Source organism: Haliotis rufescens, unplaced genomic scaffold (assembly GCF_023055435.1).
Source record: "Haliotis rufescens isolate VD_foot unplaced genomic scaffold, xgHalRufe1.0.p SCAF_20, whole genome shotgun sequence".
NCBI lineage: Eukaryota > Metazoa > Mollusca > Gastropoda > Lepetellida > Haliotidae > Haliotis > Haliotis rufescens.
The window spans coordinates 5,548,056-5,565,188 of record NW_025963891.1 but is presented as its reverse complement, the minus strand read 5'-3'; the positions used below and the strand labels follow the sequence as shown (position 1 = coordinate 5,565,188).

The window sequence follows — 17,133 nt, the reverse complement described above, 5'->3', positions numbered from 1 at the left end:
GCTATTGACGCTCCATGGCAGAGCTGTGATGGCCGAGTGGTTAAGGCGTTGGACTCGAAATCCAATGGGAAATTCCCGCGCAGGTTCGAATCCTGTTCACAGCGATTTATCATTTTTGCTTTTTGAAAACTATGTCACATGTGCTACGGGATAGCTCCTTTGCTATTGACGCTCCATGGCAGAGCTGTGATGGCCGAGTGGTTAAGGCGTTGGACTTGAAATCCAATGGGTTATTCCCGCGCAGGTTCGAATCCTGTTCACAGCGTATCATTTTGCAGATTTATTGAATAATGAATTTCTTGTGTCATTTCGTTTGGAAGGTCACTGTTGCAAACTCGTGGTTCACATGATAAGAACAAAAGATGCTTGCCAGTACGAAATAGAAGAAAACACTGTACACAATTGCAGATTTGTTGAATAATGAATTTATTGTGTCATTTCGTTTGGAAGGTCACTGTTGCAAACTCGTTGTTCACATGATAAGAACAAAAGATGCTTGCCAGTACAAAATAGAAGAAAACACTGTACACAATTGCAGATTTGTTGAACAATGAATTTATTGTGTAATCTCGTTTGGACGGTCACTGTTGCAAACTCGTGGTTCACATTATAAGAAAAAAGATGCTTGCCGGTACAAAATAGAAGAAAACACTGTACACAATTGTATAAAGCTGAATGAAAGAAATCCTAGATAAAAGTTTGAAAGGCAGGTTAAATGTTATCCATTTTATTCCCTAATGATTGTGGCACGTGAATTGGTGAGTGTGATGTTTACTGGGTTTCTTATCCTACATTTCAAAAAGTAAAAACATGTTATTCTGAGCCAGTGAATTGCTTCCACGTCAAGACTAGTTCCATGAATTTGTTTTAAGCTCGTGCTATCACAGCTGTGGGATATTCCAGCGCAGGTTCGATTCCTGTTCACAGCGATTTATCATTTTTGCTTTTTGAAAACTATGTCACATGTGCTACGGGATAGCTCCTTTGCTATTGACACTCCATGGCAGAGCTGTGATGGCCGAGTGGTTAAGGCGTTGGACTCGAAATCCAATGGGAAATTCCAGCGCAGGTTCGAATCCTGTTCACAGCGATTTATCATTTTTGCTTTTTGAAAACTATGTCACATGTGCTACGGGATAGCTCCTTTGCTATTGACGCTCCATGGCAGAGCTGTGATGGCCGAGTGGTTAAGGCGTTGGACTTGAAATCCAATGGGTTATTCCCGCGCAGGTTCGAATCCTGTTCACAGCGTATCATTTTGCAGATTTATTGAATAATGAATTTCTTGTGTCATTTCGTTTGGAAGGTCACTGTTGCAAACTCGTGGTTCACATGATAAGAACAAAAGATGCTTGCCAGTACGAAATAGAAGAAAACACTGTACACAATTGCAGATTTGTTGAATAATGAATTTATTGTGTCATTTCGTTTGGAAGGTCACTGTTGCAAACTCGTTGTTCACATGATAAGAACAAAAGATGCTTGCCAGTACAAAATAGAAGAAAACACTGTACACAATTGCAGATTTGTTGAACAATGAATTTATTGTGTAATCTCGTTTGGACGGTCACTGTTGCAAACTCGTGGTTCACATTATAAGAAAAAAGATGCTTGCCGGTACAAAATAGAAGAAAACACTGTACACAATTGTATAAAGCTGAATGAAAGAAATCCTAGATAAAAGTTTGAAAGGCAGGTTAAATGTTATCCATTTTATTCCCTAATGATTGTGGCACGTGAATTGGTGAGTGTGATGTTTACTGGGTTTCTTATCCTACATTTCAAAAAGTAAAAACATGTTATTCTGAGCCAGTGAATTGCTTCCACGTCAAGACTAGTTCCATGAATTTGTTTTAAGCTCGTGCTATCACAGCTGTGGGATATTCCAGCGCAGGTTCGATTCCTGTTCACAGCGATTTATCATTTTTGCTTTTTGAAAACTATGTCACATGTGCTACGGGATAGCTCCTTTGCTATTGACGCTCCATGGCAGAGCTGTGATGGCCGAGTGGTTAAGGCGTTGGACTCGAAATCCAATGGGAAATTCCCGCGCAGGTTCGAATCCTGTTCACAGCGATTTATCATTTTTGCTTTTTGAAAACTATGTCACATGTGCTACGGGATAGCTCCTTTGCTATTGACGCTCCATGGCAGAGCTGTGATGGCCGAGTGGTTAAGGCGTTGGACTTGAAATCCAATGGGTTATTCCCGCGCAGGTTCGAATCCTGTTCACAGCGTATCATTTTGCAGATTTATTGAATAATGAATTTCTTGTGTCATTTCGTTTGGAAGGTCACTGTTGCAAACTCGTGGTTCACATGATAAGAACAAAAGATGCTTGCCAGTACGAAATAGAAGAAAACACTGTACACAATTGCAGATTTGTTGAATAATGAATTTATTGTGTCATTTCGTTTGGAAGGTCACTGTTGCAAACTCGTTGTTCACATGATAAGAACAAAAGATGCTTGCCAGTACAAAATAGAAGAAAACACTGTACACAATTGCAGATTTGTTGAACAATGAATTTATTGTGTAATCTCGTTTGGACGGTCACTGTTGCAAACTCGTGGTTCACATTATAAGAAAAAAGATGCTTGCCGGTACAAAATAGAAGAAAACACTGTACACAATTGTATAAAGCTGAATGAAAGAAATCCTAGATAAAAGTTTGAAAGGCAGGTTAAATGTTATCCATTTTATTCCCTAATGATTGTGGCACGTGAATTGGTGAGTGTGATGTTTACTGGGTTTCTTATCCTACATTTCAAAAAGTAAAAACATGTTATTCTGAGCCAGTGAATTGCTTCCACGTCAAGACTAGTTCCATGAATTTGTTTTAAGCTCGTGCTATCACAGCTGTGGGATATTCCAGCGCAGGTTCGATTCCTGTTCACAGCGATTTATCATTTTTGCTTTTTGAAAACTATGTCACATGTGCTACGGGATAGCTCCTTTGCTATTGACGCTCCATGGCAGAGCTGTGATGGCCGAGTGGTTAAGGCGTTGGACTCGAAATCCAATGGGAAATTCCCGCGCAGGTTCGAATCCTGTTCACAGCGATTTATCATTTTTGCTTTTTGAAAACTATGTCACATGTGCTACGGGATAGCTCCTTTGCTATTGACGCTCCATGGCAGAGCTGTGATGGCCGAGTGGTTAAGGCGTTGGACTTGAAATCCAATGGGTTATTCCCGCGCAGGTTCGAATCCTGTTCACAGCGTATCATTTTGCAGATTTATTGAATAATGAATTTCTTGTGTCATTTCGTTTGGAAGGTCACTGTTGCAAACTCGTGGTTCACATGATAAGAACAAAAGATGCTTGCCAGTACGAAATAGAAGAAAACACTGTACACAATTGCAGATTTGTTGAATAATGAATTTATTGTGTCATTTCGTTTGGAAGGTCACTGTTGCAAACTCGTTGTTCACATGATAAGAACAAAAGATGCTTGCCAGTACAAAATAGAAGAAAACACTGTACACAATTGCAGATTTGTTGAACAATGAATTTATTGTGTAATCTCGTTTGGACGGTCACTGTTGCAAACTCGTGGTTCACATTATAAGAAAAAAGATGCTTGCCGGTACAAAATAGAAGAAAACACTGTACACAATTGTATAAAGCTGAATGAAAGAAATCCTAGATAAAAGTTTGAAAGGCAGGTTAAATGTTATCCATTTTATTCCCTAATGATTGTGGCACGTGAATTGGTGAGTGTGATGTTTACTGGGTTTCTTATCCTACATTTCAAAAAGTAAAAACATGTTATTCTGAGCCAGTGAATTGCTTCCACGTCAAGACTAGTTCCATGAATTTGTTTTAAGCTCGTGCTATCACAGCTGTGGGATATTCCAGCGCAGGTTCGATTCCTGTTCACAGCGATTTATCATTTTTGCTTTTTGAAAACTATGTCACATGTGCTACGGGATAGCTCCTTTGCTATTGACGCTCCATGGCAGAGCTGTGATGGCCGAGTGGTTAAGGCGTTGGACTCGAAATCCAATGGGAAATTCCCGCGCAGGTTCGAATCCTGTTCACAGCGATTTATCATTTTTGCTTTTTGAAAACTATGTCACATGTGCTACGGGATAGCTCCTTTGCTATTGACGCTCCATGGCAGAGCTGTGATGGCCGAGTGGTTAAGGCGTTGGACTTGAAATCCAATGGGTTATTCCCGCGCAGGTTCGAATCCTGTTCACAGCGTATCATTTTGCAGATTTATTGAATAATGAATTTCTTGTGTCATTTCGTTTGGAAGGTCACTGTTGCAAACTCGTGGTTCACATGATAAGAACAAAAGATGCTTGCCAGTACGAAATAGAAGAAAACACTGTACACAATTGCAGATTTGTTGAATAATGAATTTATTGTGTCATTTCGTTTGGAAGGTCACTGTTGCAAACTCGTTGTTCACATGATAAGAACAAAAGATGCTTGCCAGTACAAAATAGAAGAAAACACTGTACACAATTGCAGATTTGTTGAACAATGAATTTATTGTGTAATCTCGTTTGGACGGTCACTGTTGCAAACTCGTGGTTCACATTATAAGAAAAAAGATGCTTGCCGGTACAAAATAGAAGAAAACACTGTACACAATTGTATAAAGCTGAATGAAAGAAATCCTAGATAAAAGTTTGAAAGGCAGATTAAATGTTATCCATTTTATTCCCTAATGATTGTGGCACGTGAATTGGTGAGTGTGATGTTTACTGGGTTTCTTATCCTACATTTCAAAAAGTAAAAACATGTTATTCTGAGCCAGTGAATTGCTTCCACGTCAAGACTAGTTCCATGAATTTGTTTTAAGCTCGTGCTATCACAGCTGTGGGATATTCCAGCGCAGGTTCGATTCCTGTTCACAGCGATTTATCATTTTTGCTTTTTGAAAACTATGTCACATGTGCTACGGGATAGCTCCTTTGCTATTGACGCTCCATGGCAGAGCTGTGATGGCCGAGTGGTTAAGGCGTTGGACTTGAAATCCAATGGGTTATTCCCGCGCAGGTTCGAATCCTGTTCACAGCGTATCATTTTGCAGATTTATTGAATAATGAATTTCTTGTGTCATTTCGTTTGGAAGGTCACTGTTGCAAACTCGTGGTTCACATGATAAGAACAAAAGATGCTTGCCAGTACGAAATAGAAGAAAACACTGTACACAATTGCAGATTTGTTGAATAATGAATTTATTGTGTAATCTCGTTTGGACGGTCACTGTTGCAAACTCGTGGTTCACATTATAAGAAAAAAGATGCTTGCCGGTACAAAATAGAAGAAAACACTGTACACAATTGTATAAAGCTGAATGAAAGAAATCCTAGATAAAAGTTTGAAAGGCAGATTAAATGTTATCCATTTTATTCCCTAATGATTGTGGCACGTGAATTGGTGAGTGTGATGTTTACTGGGTTTCTTATCCTACATTTCAAAAAGTAAAAACATGTTATTCTGAGCCAGTGAATTGCTTCCACGTCAAGACTAGTTCCATGAATTTGTTTTAAGCTCGTGCTATCACAGCTGTGGGATATTCCAGCGCAGGTTCGATTCCTGTTCACAGCGATTTATCATTTTTGCTTTTTGAAAACTATGTCACATGTGCTACGGGATAGCTCCTTTGCTATTGACGCTCCATGGCAGAGCTGTGATGGCCGAGTGGTTAAGGCGTTGGACTTGAAATCCAATGGGTTATTCCCGCGCAGGTTCGAATCCTGTTCACAGCGGATCATTTTGCAGATTTATTGAATAATGAATTTATTGTGTCATTTCGTTTGGAAGGTCACTGTTGCAAACTCGTTGTTCACATGATAAGAACAAAAGATGCTTGCCAGTACAAAATAGAAGAAAACACTGTACACAATTGCAGATTTGTTGAACAATGAATTTATTGTGTCATTTCGTTTGGAAGGTCACTGTTGCAAACTCGTGGTTCACATTATAAGAAAAAAGATGCTTGCCAGTACAAAATATAAGAAAACACTGTACACAATTGTATAAAGCTGAATGAAAGAAATCCTAGATAAAAGTTTGAAAGGCAGATGAAATGTTATCCATTTCATTCCCTAATGATTGTGGCACGTGAACTGGTGAGTGTGATGTTTACTGGGTTTCTTATCCTACATTTCAAAAAGTAAAAACATGTTATTCTGAGCCAGTGAATTGCTTCCACGTCAAGACTAGTTCCATGAATTTGTTTTAAGCTCGTGCTATCACAGCTGTGGGATATTCCAGCGCAGGTTCGATTCCTGTTCACAGCGATTTATCATTTTTGATTTTTGAAAACTATGTCTGAAAACTGAAAATCTGTATACCTTCCCATCACAAGCTGAGCCAACTGATTATTAACAGGTTGTATATGTGACAAATTGTCTATGCCTATCAAAAGCTAAATATCAAGGCTTAATTACTGGCAATGTATTTTGGACATAATTCACATCATTTTTCACTGAATTCTACTGACACAATTTGGTTCAAGTTATGGTAATGATTTTGCCAAAATGGTAATCGTTTGGCATCTCTAAATGAGTCACATGTAGCAGCTGGATACATGTACCACATGATACATGATACATGAAACGAATCCGTGAAGCCATACATCAGGGCAAGTAGTCACATCAAGTCGAATGTAGCTGCATAGTAAATACAGTTGATATCTATCCCTTTGTAACTGGCTTGTGTACAGTAGCGTACCAGTAGTAATGATAATAAAACATGCATCTTCCTAAACAAAAAAAGTTACTAAACAAAACTTAATGACTAAGATGGTCACGTGAGCAATGACATTTCAATATTACTGACAATTTGAAGTTTAAGGCTTAAAAAAATAAAAGAACTGGTTCTCAGGCAATGGCTTTTGAAAATATAGTGCAGGCGGGTGGGCGGTGTCTTTTGTTGTTTACAGCCAACTTGGGAAAGTCCTACATAAAAGTATTCCTTGATGAGTAAAATACTGGAATACAGTATTTGACTACCCTTGGACTTGAAATATTTAAGGATTTTGTTGAATTTTTCAAAAATGGAAAAAAAAGAAACTTGCGGCAAACTTTATGATGATGCCTTAGAACCAAGACTATTATTTTTTTAAGCCTAAGTTTTGCAGAAAATGTGCACAAAAAGACATTGATCGTACACATCATATAAAGCATCTTGTACACAAAACAATGAGACTATTTCTTTACTGTAAAAATAGAAATTGGACAGCCTATTGCGTGGGCACCATCAGTGCCTGCTGACTGCCTTTTGCGTGGGCACCATCAGTGCCTGGTCACAGCCTATTGCGTGAGCACCATCAGTGCCTGGTCACAGCCTATTGCGTGAGCACCAGCACGGCTCAGGTTGGTATCCACCCACAATGTAAGCACCATATCGCGCTACCCTGTAGCATGTTTGTAATCAACATGTCATCACAAATGTAGAAACGATTTGATATCTTATCTAAATGAGAGTGAGGGGTAACGTTAAGTACAAAAATATCCAAGAAAATTATGGTAATTATACATAAACATTAACATACTGTGGACAAATAAAATTGCCACAGTCATACAATTCTGAACAGAATGAAAGACAGGTGTAAACTGAAATATTAACAGACATGAAATAGATATCAATATGTCTAAAGTGTATTGTTTGAAATAGTGAACTTTGCTGTAGACAGAGGTCACATTGGTAGTGGTGATAGTCATACTTAAGCTAGTATCGACTACTGAGACATACTATGGGCCGGAATACTGGTATGATATCAACCAGTATCCACAATCGTCATATATGGGCGAGAATATAGGTACATTGTCAACCAGTATCCACAACCGACATACATTGGTGGGAATATAGGTACTATATCTACCAGTATCCACAACCGACATGTATGGGCGAGAATATAGGTACATTGTCAACCAGTATCCACACCAACATACATTGGTGGGAATATAGGTACTATATCTACCAGTATACACAACCAACATGTATGGGCGAGAATATAGGTACATTGTCAACCAGTTTCCAGGACCGACATGTTTGGCCAGGGATATGGGTACAATATCATCCAGTATCCACAACCGTCATACATGGGCGTAATTATAGGTACGATATGAACCAGTATCCACAACCGACATGAAGGGCCGGGAAATAGGTACGATATGAACCAGTATCCACAACCGTCATATATGGGGGCGGATATAGATACGATAGACCTTCAAGTGAGGGATCCAGATGGTCAACAAGCCCATTTTTATACACAAACTTCTCTAAAAACCTAGTCGGCCTTGGTCATCTATATATAACGATACTAGCTGAAAATGACGACATTTCACTACAGATCAACTTCTCCAAAATGTGGATAGTCGCATCTGTTTCAAATCACCCATATTCAACAATTAACAAGTTCAACATATTTCTGTGGAGAATTTGTAGTTGTGCTCTGTGAGACATTCGGTGCCGCCTATATTCATATTCACACATAAGCCATCATGTCCGCACTGCTTTCCCAGTCTCTCCCCAACACCCAACACCCAGCAATACCCCGACACCCTCCCATACCCACCCACCCCTCCCCAACACCCCCACGATAAGCAATACCCTGACACCATTCCACATCCAACCACCCCCAACAACACCAACTCCACCCATCAACAACACCCACTCCTCAACCCCTTCAATCCTTTAACAGAACCTAACCCTCAACCACACCTACTCAACCCCTCAACAACAACTACCCCTCGAAAACACACATTCCATCCCTCAACAACACCCATCCTTCAACAACATCCATTCATCAACAACACCCATCCCTCAACACCCACTCCATCCCTCAACAACACCCATCCTCCAACAACACCCATCCTTCAACAACATCCATCCGTCAACAACACCCATCCCTCAACAACACCCATCCTTCAACAACATCCATCCTCCAACAACACCCATCCCTCAACAACACCCACTCCATCCCTCAACAACACCCATCCTTCAACAACATCCATTCATCAACAACACCCATCCTTCAACAACATCCATTCCTCAACAACACCCATCCCTCAACAACACCCACTCCATCCCTCAACAACACCCATCCTCCAACAACACCCATCCTTCAACAACATCCATCCGTCAACAACACCCATCCCTCAACAACACCCATCCTTCAACAACATCCATCCTTCAACAACACCCATCCCTCAACAACACCCACTCCATCCCTCAACAACACCCATCCTTCAACAACATCCATTCATCAACAACACCCATCCTTCAACAACATCCATTCCTCAACAACACCCATCCCTCAACAACACCCATCCCTCAACAACACCCATCCCTCAACAACACCCACTCCACCCCTCAACAACACCCACTCCTCAACAACACCCACTCCACAACTCACCCATTAACCACATCTGCTCCAACCTTCAATTACACCCATCCCTCAACAACACCCACTGCACCCCTAAAGAACACTCACCTATGAAAAAAACACCCACTCCCTCCCACAAACACATCCGCTCTACCCATAACCACATCCATTTCATCTCTTAACAACAACCATCCCTCAACAACACCTAGTCCTCAACAACATCTACTCCCTCCCACAACCACATCCATTCCATCTCTTAACAAAACAAACCCCCCAACAACACCAACCCCTCAACCACATCCACTCCACCCAACATCTACTCAACGACACCTGCTCCACCATTCAACAACAACACTCACCATCCCTAATCCTTAAGAAACTTTCTGACACCCAGGGTGTTACACTGGCACAAATGAGCATCCAGTACACACAAATGTGTAGAATAGATGCCGAAAAAGAAACATACCCGAGCCTGAGGGACTCACTATTATACATCCATGTATTCATTGTACCTACAGCCATGCAAGAGCAGTCATAGGCATCATATTGCCTGTAAGGACCCTTTAAAGTAGTTATTGGGGGACCCTGGACCCCCACTTTTGAATGTAAAGGTAAAACCCTGGACACCACACAGCTCATCAACACTCGCTCACCCATCCCACCCTTCAATCACACCTGCCCGAAACGAAACATCATAAACCCCGCTTCCACTCACCCCCATTCAATACCCTGCCTAACAGTTACCCACCTGCCCCGCCTCTCAACACTCCCACATCCATCCCATTAACACATAGATTGTACGTTGGTGTCAGTTATCTCCCCTGACTGTAACAAGGGCAATGTCCTGACACACACAGCAGGAGTGTTGGTACAGATGGTCTTGCTGTACTCAAGGTGTGCTGTTATCAGTGTTTTATCATCCCCTAAGCTGTTTTATTTAGCATGTGTTATCACCTAGATTTCTGTAGTGTGTCGCACACATGTGTTTGTTTTTCAAATAGATATGGTCTTGTTTTCTAAAATGATTATTGGCTAGATATATTATTGCCTTGCTGTAGTGCTACCTCCTCTTGTTCAAATTTACATCAACATATTACAATGCCACATGGGAATATAATATTACAGGCATGTTGATACGGAATATATCATCCAGGTATCTTCACTCCATGAACTTGGTCGTCATATTGCACACGTGACTACGATGTAGGGAATGATACATTTACAAAACATCGTAGCCAAAATAATGCCCACTGTCTGGCATTGGTACCACAAGACAGGAGCCTTGAGACAAAGGAGAGATTCCATTGGTGATAAAGTAACATGTACATCGGCTGCGGTCATCATGGTCTCCTCAATCCCATTCCTGGTTATCTCCCTTTTCGCTCACATTCTCCAAAACTTGTCCAACACGATAATCAACAAACAAAGTATCACAAACACGCCACCCTGATAAGTGTGCCATCCAGCACTCTGCAGACAGTTTGGTCATGGCGGAATGTTATACCAGCAATGGGGACTTGCATACATGGAATCTTCCTCTTACAGCATCGGTCTCACACAACAGTAACGGAGTATTATTCAGTGTCACTATCACGCCGCTGCCCTCATCAACTGTGAGAGATGAGAAGCTCTTCCATGCTGATCTGTCCTCGGTGGCGCCAGATCTTGTAGCGAGCCAGGTCTTTTCTGGTAACCATGCCAATCACCTAGAAACAGGAGTCGATTACTGTGAGAGTTCACTGCATTATTAGTGAGTGAGTTGGATTTAATACTGCTTTAAACAGTAACTGAGTTATAATAGTTTAATCTGTGAAGAAAGTCCAAAGTGATACAGGTATTAGACATGTACCAATTTGGCTCAATACATGGTGCTAACAAACTGAAAATCCTAATCAGACTAATCAGACTTGTCCACTACAAGTCTGGCTTGCCTAAGGGACTCTGCACAGCAAATTACGGCACTTTAGGAAACTGAGTCGCCTGTGCCCCAATAACTTTATGAACCTTCACTGATTGAAGATGGAATGTCACAAACATGGCCATGATGAAGTACCTGTTTATATAAGTTTGGGGGCTCATTTTGCATGCATATGATTCATTATCTAACCTCCATGTTTGAATGTTGTGATCTGATTGGTTCACATGATATTGATAAAATATTGTGTTTCCCGCCTGGGAGGGAAATATATTTCTACGCGGCAGAATAAATCCCTTATACCCCGCCACAAACAAAAATAGGCTGCTCACGGATTTCTGAGTGGGAGAATAAATCCCTTATACCCCGCCACAAACAAAAACAGGCTGCACATGGATTTCTGAGTGGGAGAATACATCCCTTCTACTCCGCCACAAACAAAAACAGGCTGTACATGGATTTCTGAGTGGGAGAAGAAATCCCTTATACCCCACCACAAACAAAAACAGTCTGCACATGGATTTCTGAGTGGGAGAAGAAATCCCTTCTACTCTGCCTAGAAGCAAAAAGCTTCAGGTGTATTATGTGACACAGCACAAGTTAATCTCAGCTCAAAAAATATTTTACATAACTTTTCAATTTGTTTTAATTCTTTTACAACATCTCACATAACAGAGGGAGTTTCTTGTTTTTCGCCAGTGACACCAATAATTCAGCTATATCTTGGTGCACTGAAACTACAGGCTTTGGTATAACAATCTGGGCCAGAGTGACACTTGTTGATATGATCTTCTACGGAGGGGTTGACACATCTTCATCCATCTTCCCGAGGCAAGGGAGTTAACTGACTTGAAAAGTCCAGTTTCCACCCTTGCCGAACTAGGCTGGGATTTTGTGGCTTCATCGTAGCACCACCAGTGGCTATGACAAGGTATGTTCCTTCAATGTCTCTCCCATTGACAAATCTGATTCCACCTCTCATATCACTTGAATTTGCTTCAAACAAAATGGCGGCGCCCAGTCAAGACGATCGGATCGATAATCAAGATCTACATTGTAATAAAACGGGCCTACCTCTCGAAGTGCATCAAATCATTTGAACACCTTGATAAAAAAACATGACAAGATTAGGAAAATATCTGTCAACGCCCAGTTGACGAAACACATATTTTGCAGTCGATCGAAATCTGCACGTTGTATTTCATGTTGATTACGAAACGGATGTCTATTTTGTTGCACGATTTTGATTGGACTATGCATAGACTCTTAGTCCAGCCCAAATGTAACTGTGGAATTCCAGCCAAGTTCTGCAAGGGTGGAAACTGGACTTTTATAGTCATATCGGAGTGAACATGTGACTTTATTGAGCTGGTAGTCATACCTGATGTTCATTGTTGATGACGATGACATGGCGCAGACCCAAGGCTCGGAACAACTTAAATATTCTCGGCAGGGAGGCAGACTGCAGGTAGAAATAACGAAGTCATTAAAAAATATATATTATCTTAAATGTTTGTTTGTGTGTTGTTTAACGCCGCACCCCATAATACATGTATTCCAGCTATATGACAGCTGTCTGTAAATAATCAACTTTCATGCTATGGATCTAAGAAGGTAATTTCTGTAACTTACATTGGTGACTGTGTATGGAGCTGGATTCATGAATGGCCGCAGGTCAATGGTCATTTCTCGTTCCTGAGGTGTCACATTTATAAGCTGCAACAAGTCAATACAAATTATGAGTCATCAGTATCGGCAGTAGATCCATTCTCGAACATAATTCTCCTTACAAGATCCTCACTGATCACAACCTTCTAATAAGTCAAATCTTCTACCATTACGACATCACAATCATAACAAACTAATAAAGCATTCACTTATACATGTACCTGGAAACATAAATACTGACATTCAATATGCATGAGTGAGTGAATGTTGGTGAAGACAGGGGTCAGGATATATCCCAGTGATATTATAGTGGACTGTACATAAGTGGGCAGATCAACCAGTGGTTGACATTGTACAATCATCCACGTCCTTCAATGACCTCCAGGTGGAATCTAGTAGCCTCTTAAGACAATAGAGAGTCATAAATATGATGATGAGCATGTCTTTCATATGGGCCTTCAATTGTTGTGAGGAAAATCTTGCTTAATGTAAACTGTCAAGGCATCTGAGGAATAATGAGTTTGAACATGCCACTTTGAACAGTATTTCAGTCAAACCACGGCGTCAGCTTGATGTGGGAGGAAAGCTTAAGTGATGCAGGTCTCAGACGTTTACAACTTTGATGAAACCCAGAAGATGGTTTGGTGCAGACAAACCAAGAAACATAAGCAGGAGGAATCTGGGATTCAAACCCATGATCATCTGTTTCTGGCATACCAAAGGGAGGCAACTCTGCACAGCAAATTTCTGCGCCTCAGCCAACTTGGCCACCTGTGACCCTCTGAGGAATAAGATAACATTATGGGCACCTGTATCGGAGGGTATCGTGGGTAGGCATCCCGAAAGTCCACCGACTTTAACGTGGTTTGAAGACTGTTGATGTCAGGGTTCTCATTGAACACCTGCAAAGCAAAGCGTAAAAGAATGACATTTCAAACACCTCCATCATGCTTCTAAAAATGGCACGAGACACAATGGAAGTCAAAGACAATGTATAGTGTATCGCAGACAAGGACCATGAAGGTCTTTGAAAGGCATTTAGAAGTGATACACATGAGGAAGAGAATATATGGATGTCAACTTCTTTATTATGAGGAACACAAAATTTCGGAGTATATGCTTACTACCTTATCAGATGAAGCAGTAAGCATGTGTAACAACATCAAGTCAGCTGCAGTGGGCCAGCCGAGGGGGTTTAGGCCCTCGGTCGTCATGCCGTAGCCCAAGGGTCCACTGCCTACATGGGTACTAAGTGTGAAGCCCATGTGTCCCCACTACATGATGTGGAGAAGGCTCTGCCTAACTACGTCAGAACGAATCTAGCAACTGACCTTGAACTTGATAAGCATGATAAGTTGAGACCGAAGAATCATCCCCTCGAAGGTCCCAAATGATTCATACATCAAGCCCCTGCGCTGTAACAGAAAATGAGCTCTTGTTAAATGGCAAATCAAGGTACGAAACAAACAGTATTTTATAATCTTGTTTGTCACTTTTACAACTGTTTCTTTCTAACTTTATTATTGCTTACTACATTTCTGATATGACATCAATAGTCATGAAGTGAACAGAGGCATAGTAATTGTACATCTTTAAACACAGTTGAGGAATTTCTTTTTAACATAAACACTCCATGCAATCACAAAACATTCCTTTTCTTGCTTAGTGAAATATCATTACGCATGTGATCAATGGTGGCCGCCATCTTTGACATTGTCTTTCTAGTTATCAAACATATTTCCCCATTCGCTGTCTAATGATTGCGTTGGTTTCCCTGTCAGCCATGACAAGTAAAGATGGCAACTTCCAATCTGTGTCAGTGAGGCACATGTGATGTGTCACAAATGTTTGCCCTGACATGCACCACAGAGTGTTTACACGCCTAAATCTACTCATTTCATTTTGTTGCTGACACGATTTAGTTCTAAGTTTCAAATGTTAAACACAGTCAGGGCCCAACAACAGTATCTACTTCTCAGTTGTTTCTTGTGATCTGGTTTCAACTTCACACCTCCGCCTGGAGAGCGGAAGGTCCAGGGTTCGATCCCCAGCTGCGTCATACCAAAAGACGTTAAAAGATGGTACTTGTTGTTACCCTGTCTGGCGCTTGGCATTAAGGGGCTAAAACAAGGACTGGTCGGCTCGGAGTCAGTATACTGTGTCTGAGTGGGGTATTCATGTTAAACTGCGGCATGGTATCTCAGTGAGCTAGCACTGTAAATCGGCATCAGTCCGGACTAGCACAAGCAGCCACACACACACACGTGCATGCACGTCGCTGTATAAGTGCAATTATCTTGGACGCGACGTTAAACCCCATTTTACCTCACCTCACCTCAACTTCACACCATTCGACTGGACAGAAACATGTCTAGAGGAAACTGTCCCCTGTCACTCTCTCATACATGGCATCAACACCAATGTTTGTCAAGTTGTGACAGAAATCCAATCAACTAATGGCAATCTACAACAGGTACACACATTTCAGGTCAAATCAACTAATGGCAATCCTCAACAGGTACACACATTTCAGGTCAAATCAACTAATGGCAATCTACAACAGGTACACACATTTCAGGTCAAATCAACTAATGGCAATCTACAACAGGTACACACATTTCAGGTCAAATCAACTAATGGCAATCTACAACAGGTACACACATTTCAGGTCAAATCAACTAATGGCAATCTACAACAGGTACACACATTTCAGGTCAAATCCCAAGGAGGATAGGGAAAACCTAGGGTGCGTTGCAAAGCGCCAATCGCTTGTAAGCGATGTACAGCGATTCGCCTTACAACAGTGCGCTAACTGTCAGCCGCTGGCAAGCGAAACAATCGCTGACTGAGGTCGCTTCGTTCTCAAACCAAAATGGCGGCTTACTTTGACAGCGGAACAAGGAATTTCATCAGCTCGTCATCGAGCCTCATATATTACGTTCTTCATTACGCGGATGGTCAGACTCGCTGACATGGTTGATGCATGTCATCGTATCCCAATTACGTGGATAGATGCTCATGATGTCAATCACTGGATTGTCTGGTCCATACTCGATTATTTACAAACCGCCGCCATATAGCTGGAAGATTGCTGAGTGCGGCCTTAAACATCAAACAAACGTAAAGGCAACCAAGCGGTAGTTGTGCCGCCATTTTGGAAGAGTGCGCAAGCGCTACGAACTGTTGCAGACCCCGGATTGAGCGATGAATTTGCTTTCTCAAAGCGATTCGTGGCTTGCAACGCGCCCCTATTATTTTTGTCAGGTGATACAGAATTTTTAGGTAAGAGATAGTGTAAGAGTGACAATCAGTGTGGTGTAGAGACTGCTGCCCCAAAATGTGAGAAGAGCTGATTGTTTACTTGTTTAGTAAATATGTCTCTCTTTTTAACATGAACAATTTCCACTAATATGCTGTAAAGATATAGCTTCACACTAAGTTAATGATTAATCCAATAAGCATGGCAAACGTAGCCTGCTAGTTTCACCACTTGGTAACATGATGTACACCTGTAGCCTGACTAGCCAGCTATAATTTGCTGCTTGCTGTATTGGCATGTAACCTACACTTAATAAGTATAATATTACGTGTCATGTTACTTTATGTGAAAATATGTAACATCATATACTGAATGGAATAAAAAATATTTTAAAAGAAGAAGAGTGTTTAGGGACGTACTATACATCTGTCCGGACTGTAGTCGTCCACCACGGGGTAGCCATTGTGAGTCTCCTTCTTCAGCAGGTCCATGATACGCCCCACCGACTCCACCGACCGGAACACGGTCACAGGGTGACTCATCACCTCACTACCACAGAGAACACATTGGTACATAGACACCTTCAAACACAACACATTGGTACACAGACACCTTAAATCAGAGCTCTGACCGGTCGATTCATCACCTCACTAACACACATCACACAGTGGTACATCATTAGCTGACAAACGGCACATCCGTCCATGGAAATTTGAATAAAACTGTTTTTCACAAGACTCCTACCAAATACTTGTGTAAGAGGTAACAAAAATTGATTGGGAGCACAGACCATAAGAACTAATAGTTTATGTCTAGTTACAGATGTGATACGACTAGTTACAGGTGTGATACGATGACGAGTTAAAAATGTGATACAAATTTAACAAACAGAATGGCCAATGGGGTCGAGGATTTTTTGGCCAAAGAAGAATCTTC

General features: G+C 41.2%; 1 protein-coding gene and 12 non-coding genes across 15 annotated transcripts in view; 12 read left to right on the top strand and 1 right to left on the bottom strand.

The window, feature by feature from the left end:
• The first annotated feature begins 22 nt into the window (after positions 1–22).
• Trnas-cga lies at positions 23–104 on the top strand. The gene has a single exon. It is a non-coding gene; the product is annotated as a tRNA-Ser (tRNA).
• Positions 105–183: 79 nt separating this feature from the next.
• On the top strand, positions 184–265 carry Trnas-uga. Its single transcript has one exon. It is a non-coding gene; the product is annotated as a tRNA-Ser (tRNA).
• A 743-nt stretch (positions 266–1,008) lies between these two features.
• Positions 1,009–1,090, top strand: Trnas-cga. The gene has a single exon. It is a non-coding gene; the product is annotated as a tRNA-Ser (tRNA).
• A 79-nt stretch (positions 1,091–1,169) lies between these two features.
• Positions 1,170–1,251, top strand: Trnas-uga. The gene has a single exon. It is a non-coding gene; the product is annotated as a tRNA-Ser (tRNA).
• A 743-nt stretch (positions 1,252–1,994) lies between these two features.
• On the top strand, positions 1,995–2,076 carry Trnas-cga. The gene has a single exon. It is a non-coding gene; the product is annotated as a tRNA-Ser (tRNA).
• Positions 2,077–2,155: 79 nt separating this feature from the next.
• On the top strand, positions 2,156–2,237 carry Trnas-uga. The gene has a single exon. It is a non-coding gene; the product is annotated as a tRNA-Ser (tRNA).
• Positions 2,238–2,980: 743 nt separating this feature from the next.
• Trnas-cga lies at positions 2,981–3,062 on the top strand. The gene has a single exon. It is a non-coding gene; the product is annotated as a tRNA-Ser (tRNA).
• Positions 3,063–3,141: 79 nt separating this feature from the next.
• On the top strand, positions 3,142–3,223 carry Trnas-uga. The gene has a single exon. It is a non-coding gene; the product is annotated as a tRNA-Ser (tRNA).
• Positions 3,224–3,966: 743 nt separating this feature from the next.
• On the top strand, positions 3,967–4,048 carry Trnas-cga. The gene has a single exon. It is a non-coding gene; the product is annotated as a tRNA-Ser (tRNA).
• A 79-nt stretch (positions 4,049–4,127) lies between these two features.
• Trnas-uga lies at positions 4,128–4,209 on the top strand. Its single transcript has one exon. It is a non-coding gene; the product is annotated as a tRNA-Ser (tRNA).
• Positions 4,210–4,952: 743 nt separating this feature from the next.
• On the top strand, positions 4,953–5,034 carry Trnas-uga. The gene has a single exon. It is a non-coding gene; the product is annotated as a tRNA-Ser (tRNA).
• Positions 5,035–5,647: 613 nt separating this feature from the next.
• On the top strand, positions 5,648–5,729 carry Trnas-uga. Its single transcript has one exon. It is a non-coding gene; the product is annotated as a tRNA-Ser (tRNA).
• Positions 5,730–8,569: 2,840 nt separating this feature from the next.
• Positions 8,570–17,133, bottom strand: part of LOC124123410 (H(+)/Cl(-) exchange transporter 7-like) — a 39,738-nt gene continuing 31,174 nt past the window's right edge. For all 3 annotated transcript variants that reach the window (XM_048400769.1, XM_048400770.1, XM_048400771.1), the window contains 6 exons: positions 16,617–16,746; positions 14,270–14,353; positions 13,748–13,840; positions 12,903–12,986; positions 12,652–12,732; positions 8,570–11,061 (listed from right to left, as the gene is read on the bottom strand). In XM_048400769.1, the coding sequence (XP_048256726.1) occupies positions 10,963–11,061; positions 12,652–12,732; positions 12,903–12,986; positions 13,748–13,840; positions 14,270–14,353; positions 16,617–16,746 (571 nt within the window). In that variant the 3' untranslated portion in view covers positions 8,570–10,962. The remainder of the gene's footprint in view (positions 11,062–12,651; positions 12,733–12,902; positions 12,987–13,747; positions 13,841–14,269; positions 14,354–16,616; positions 16,747–17,133) is intronic.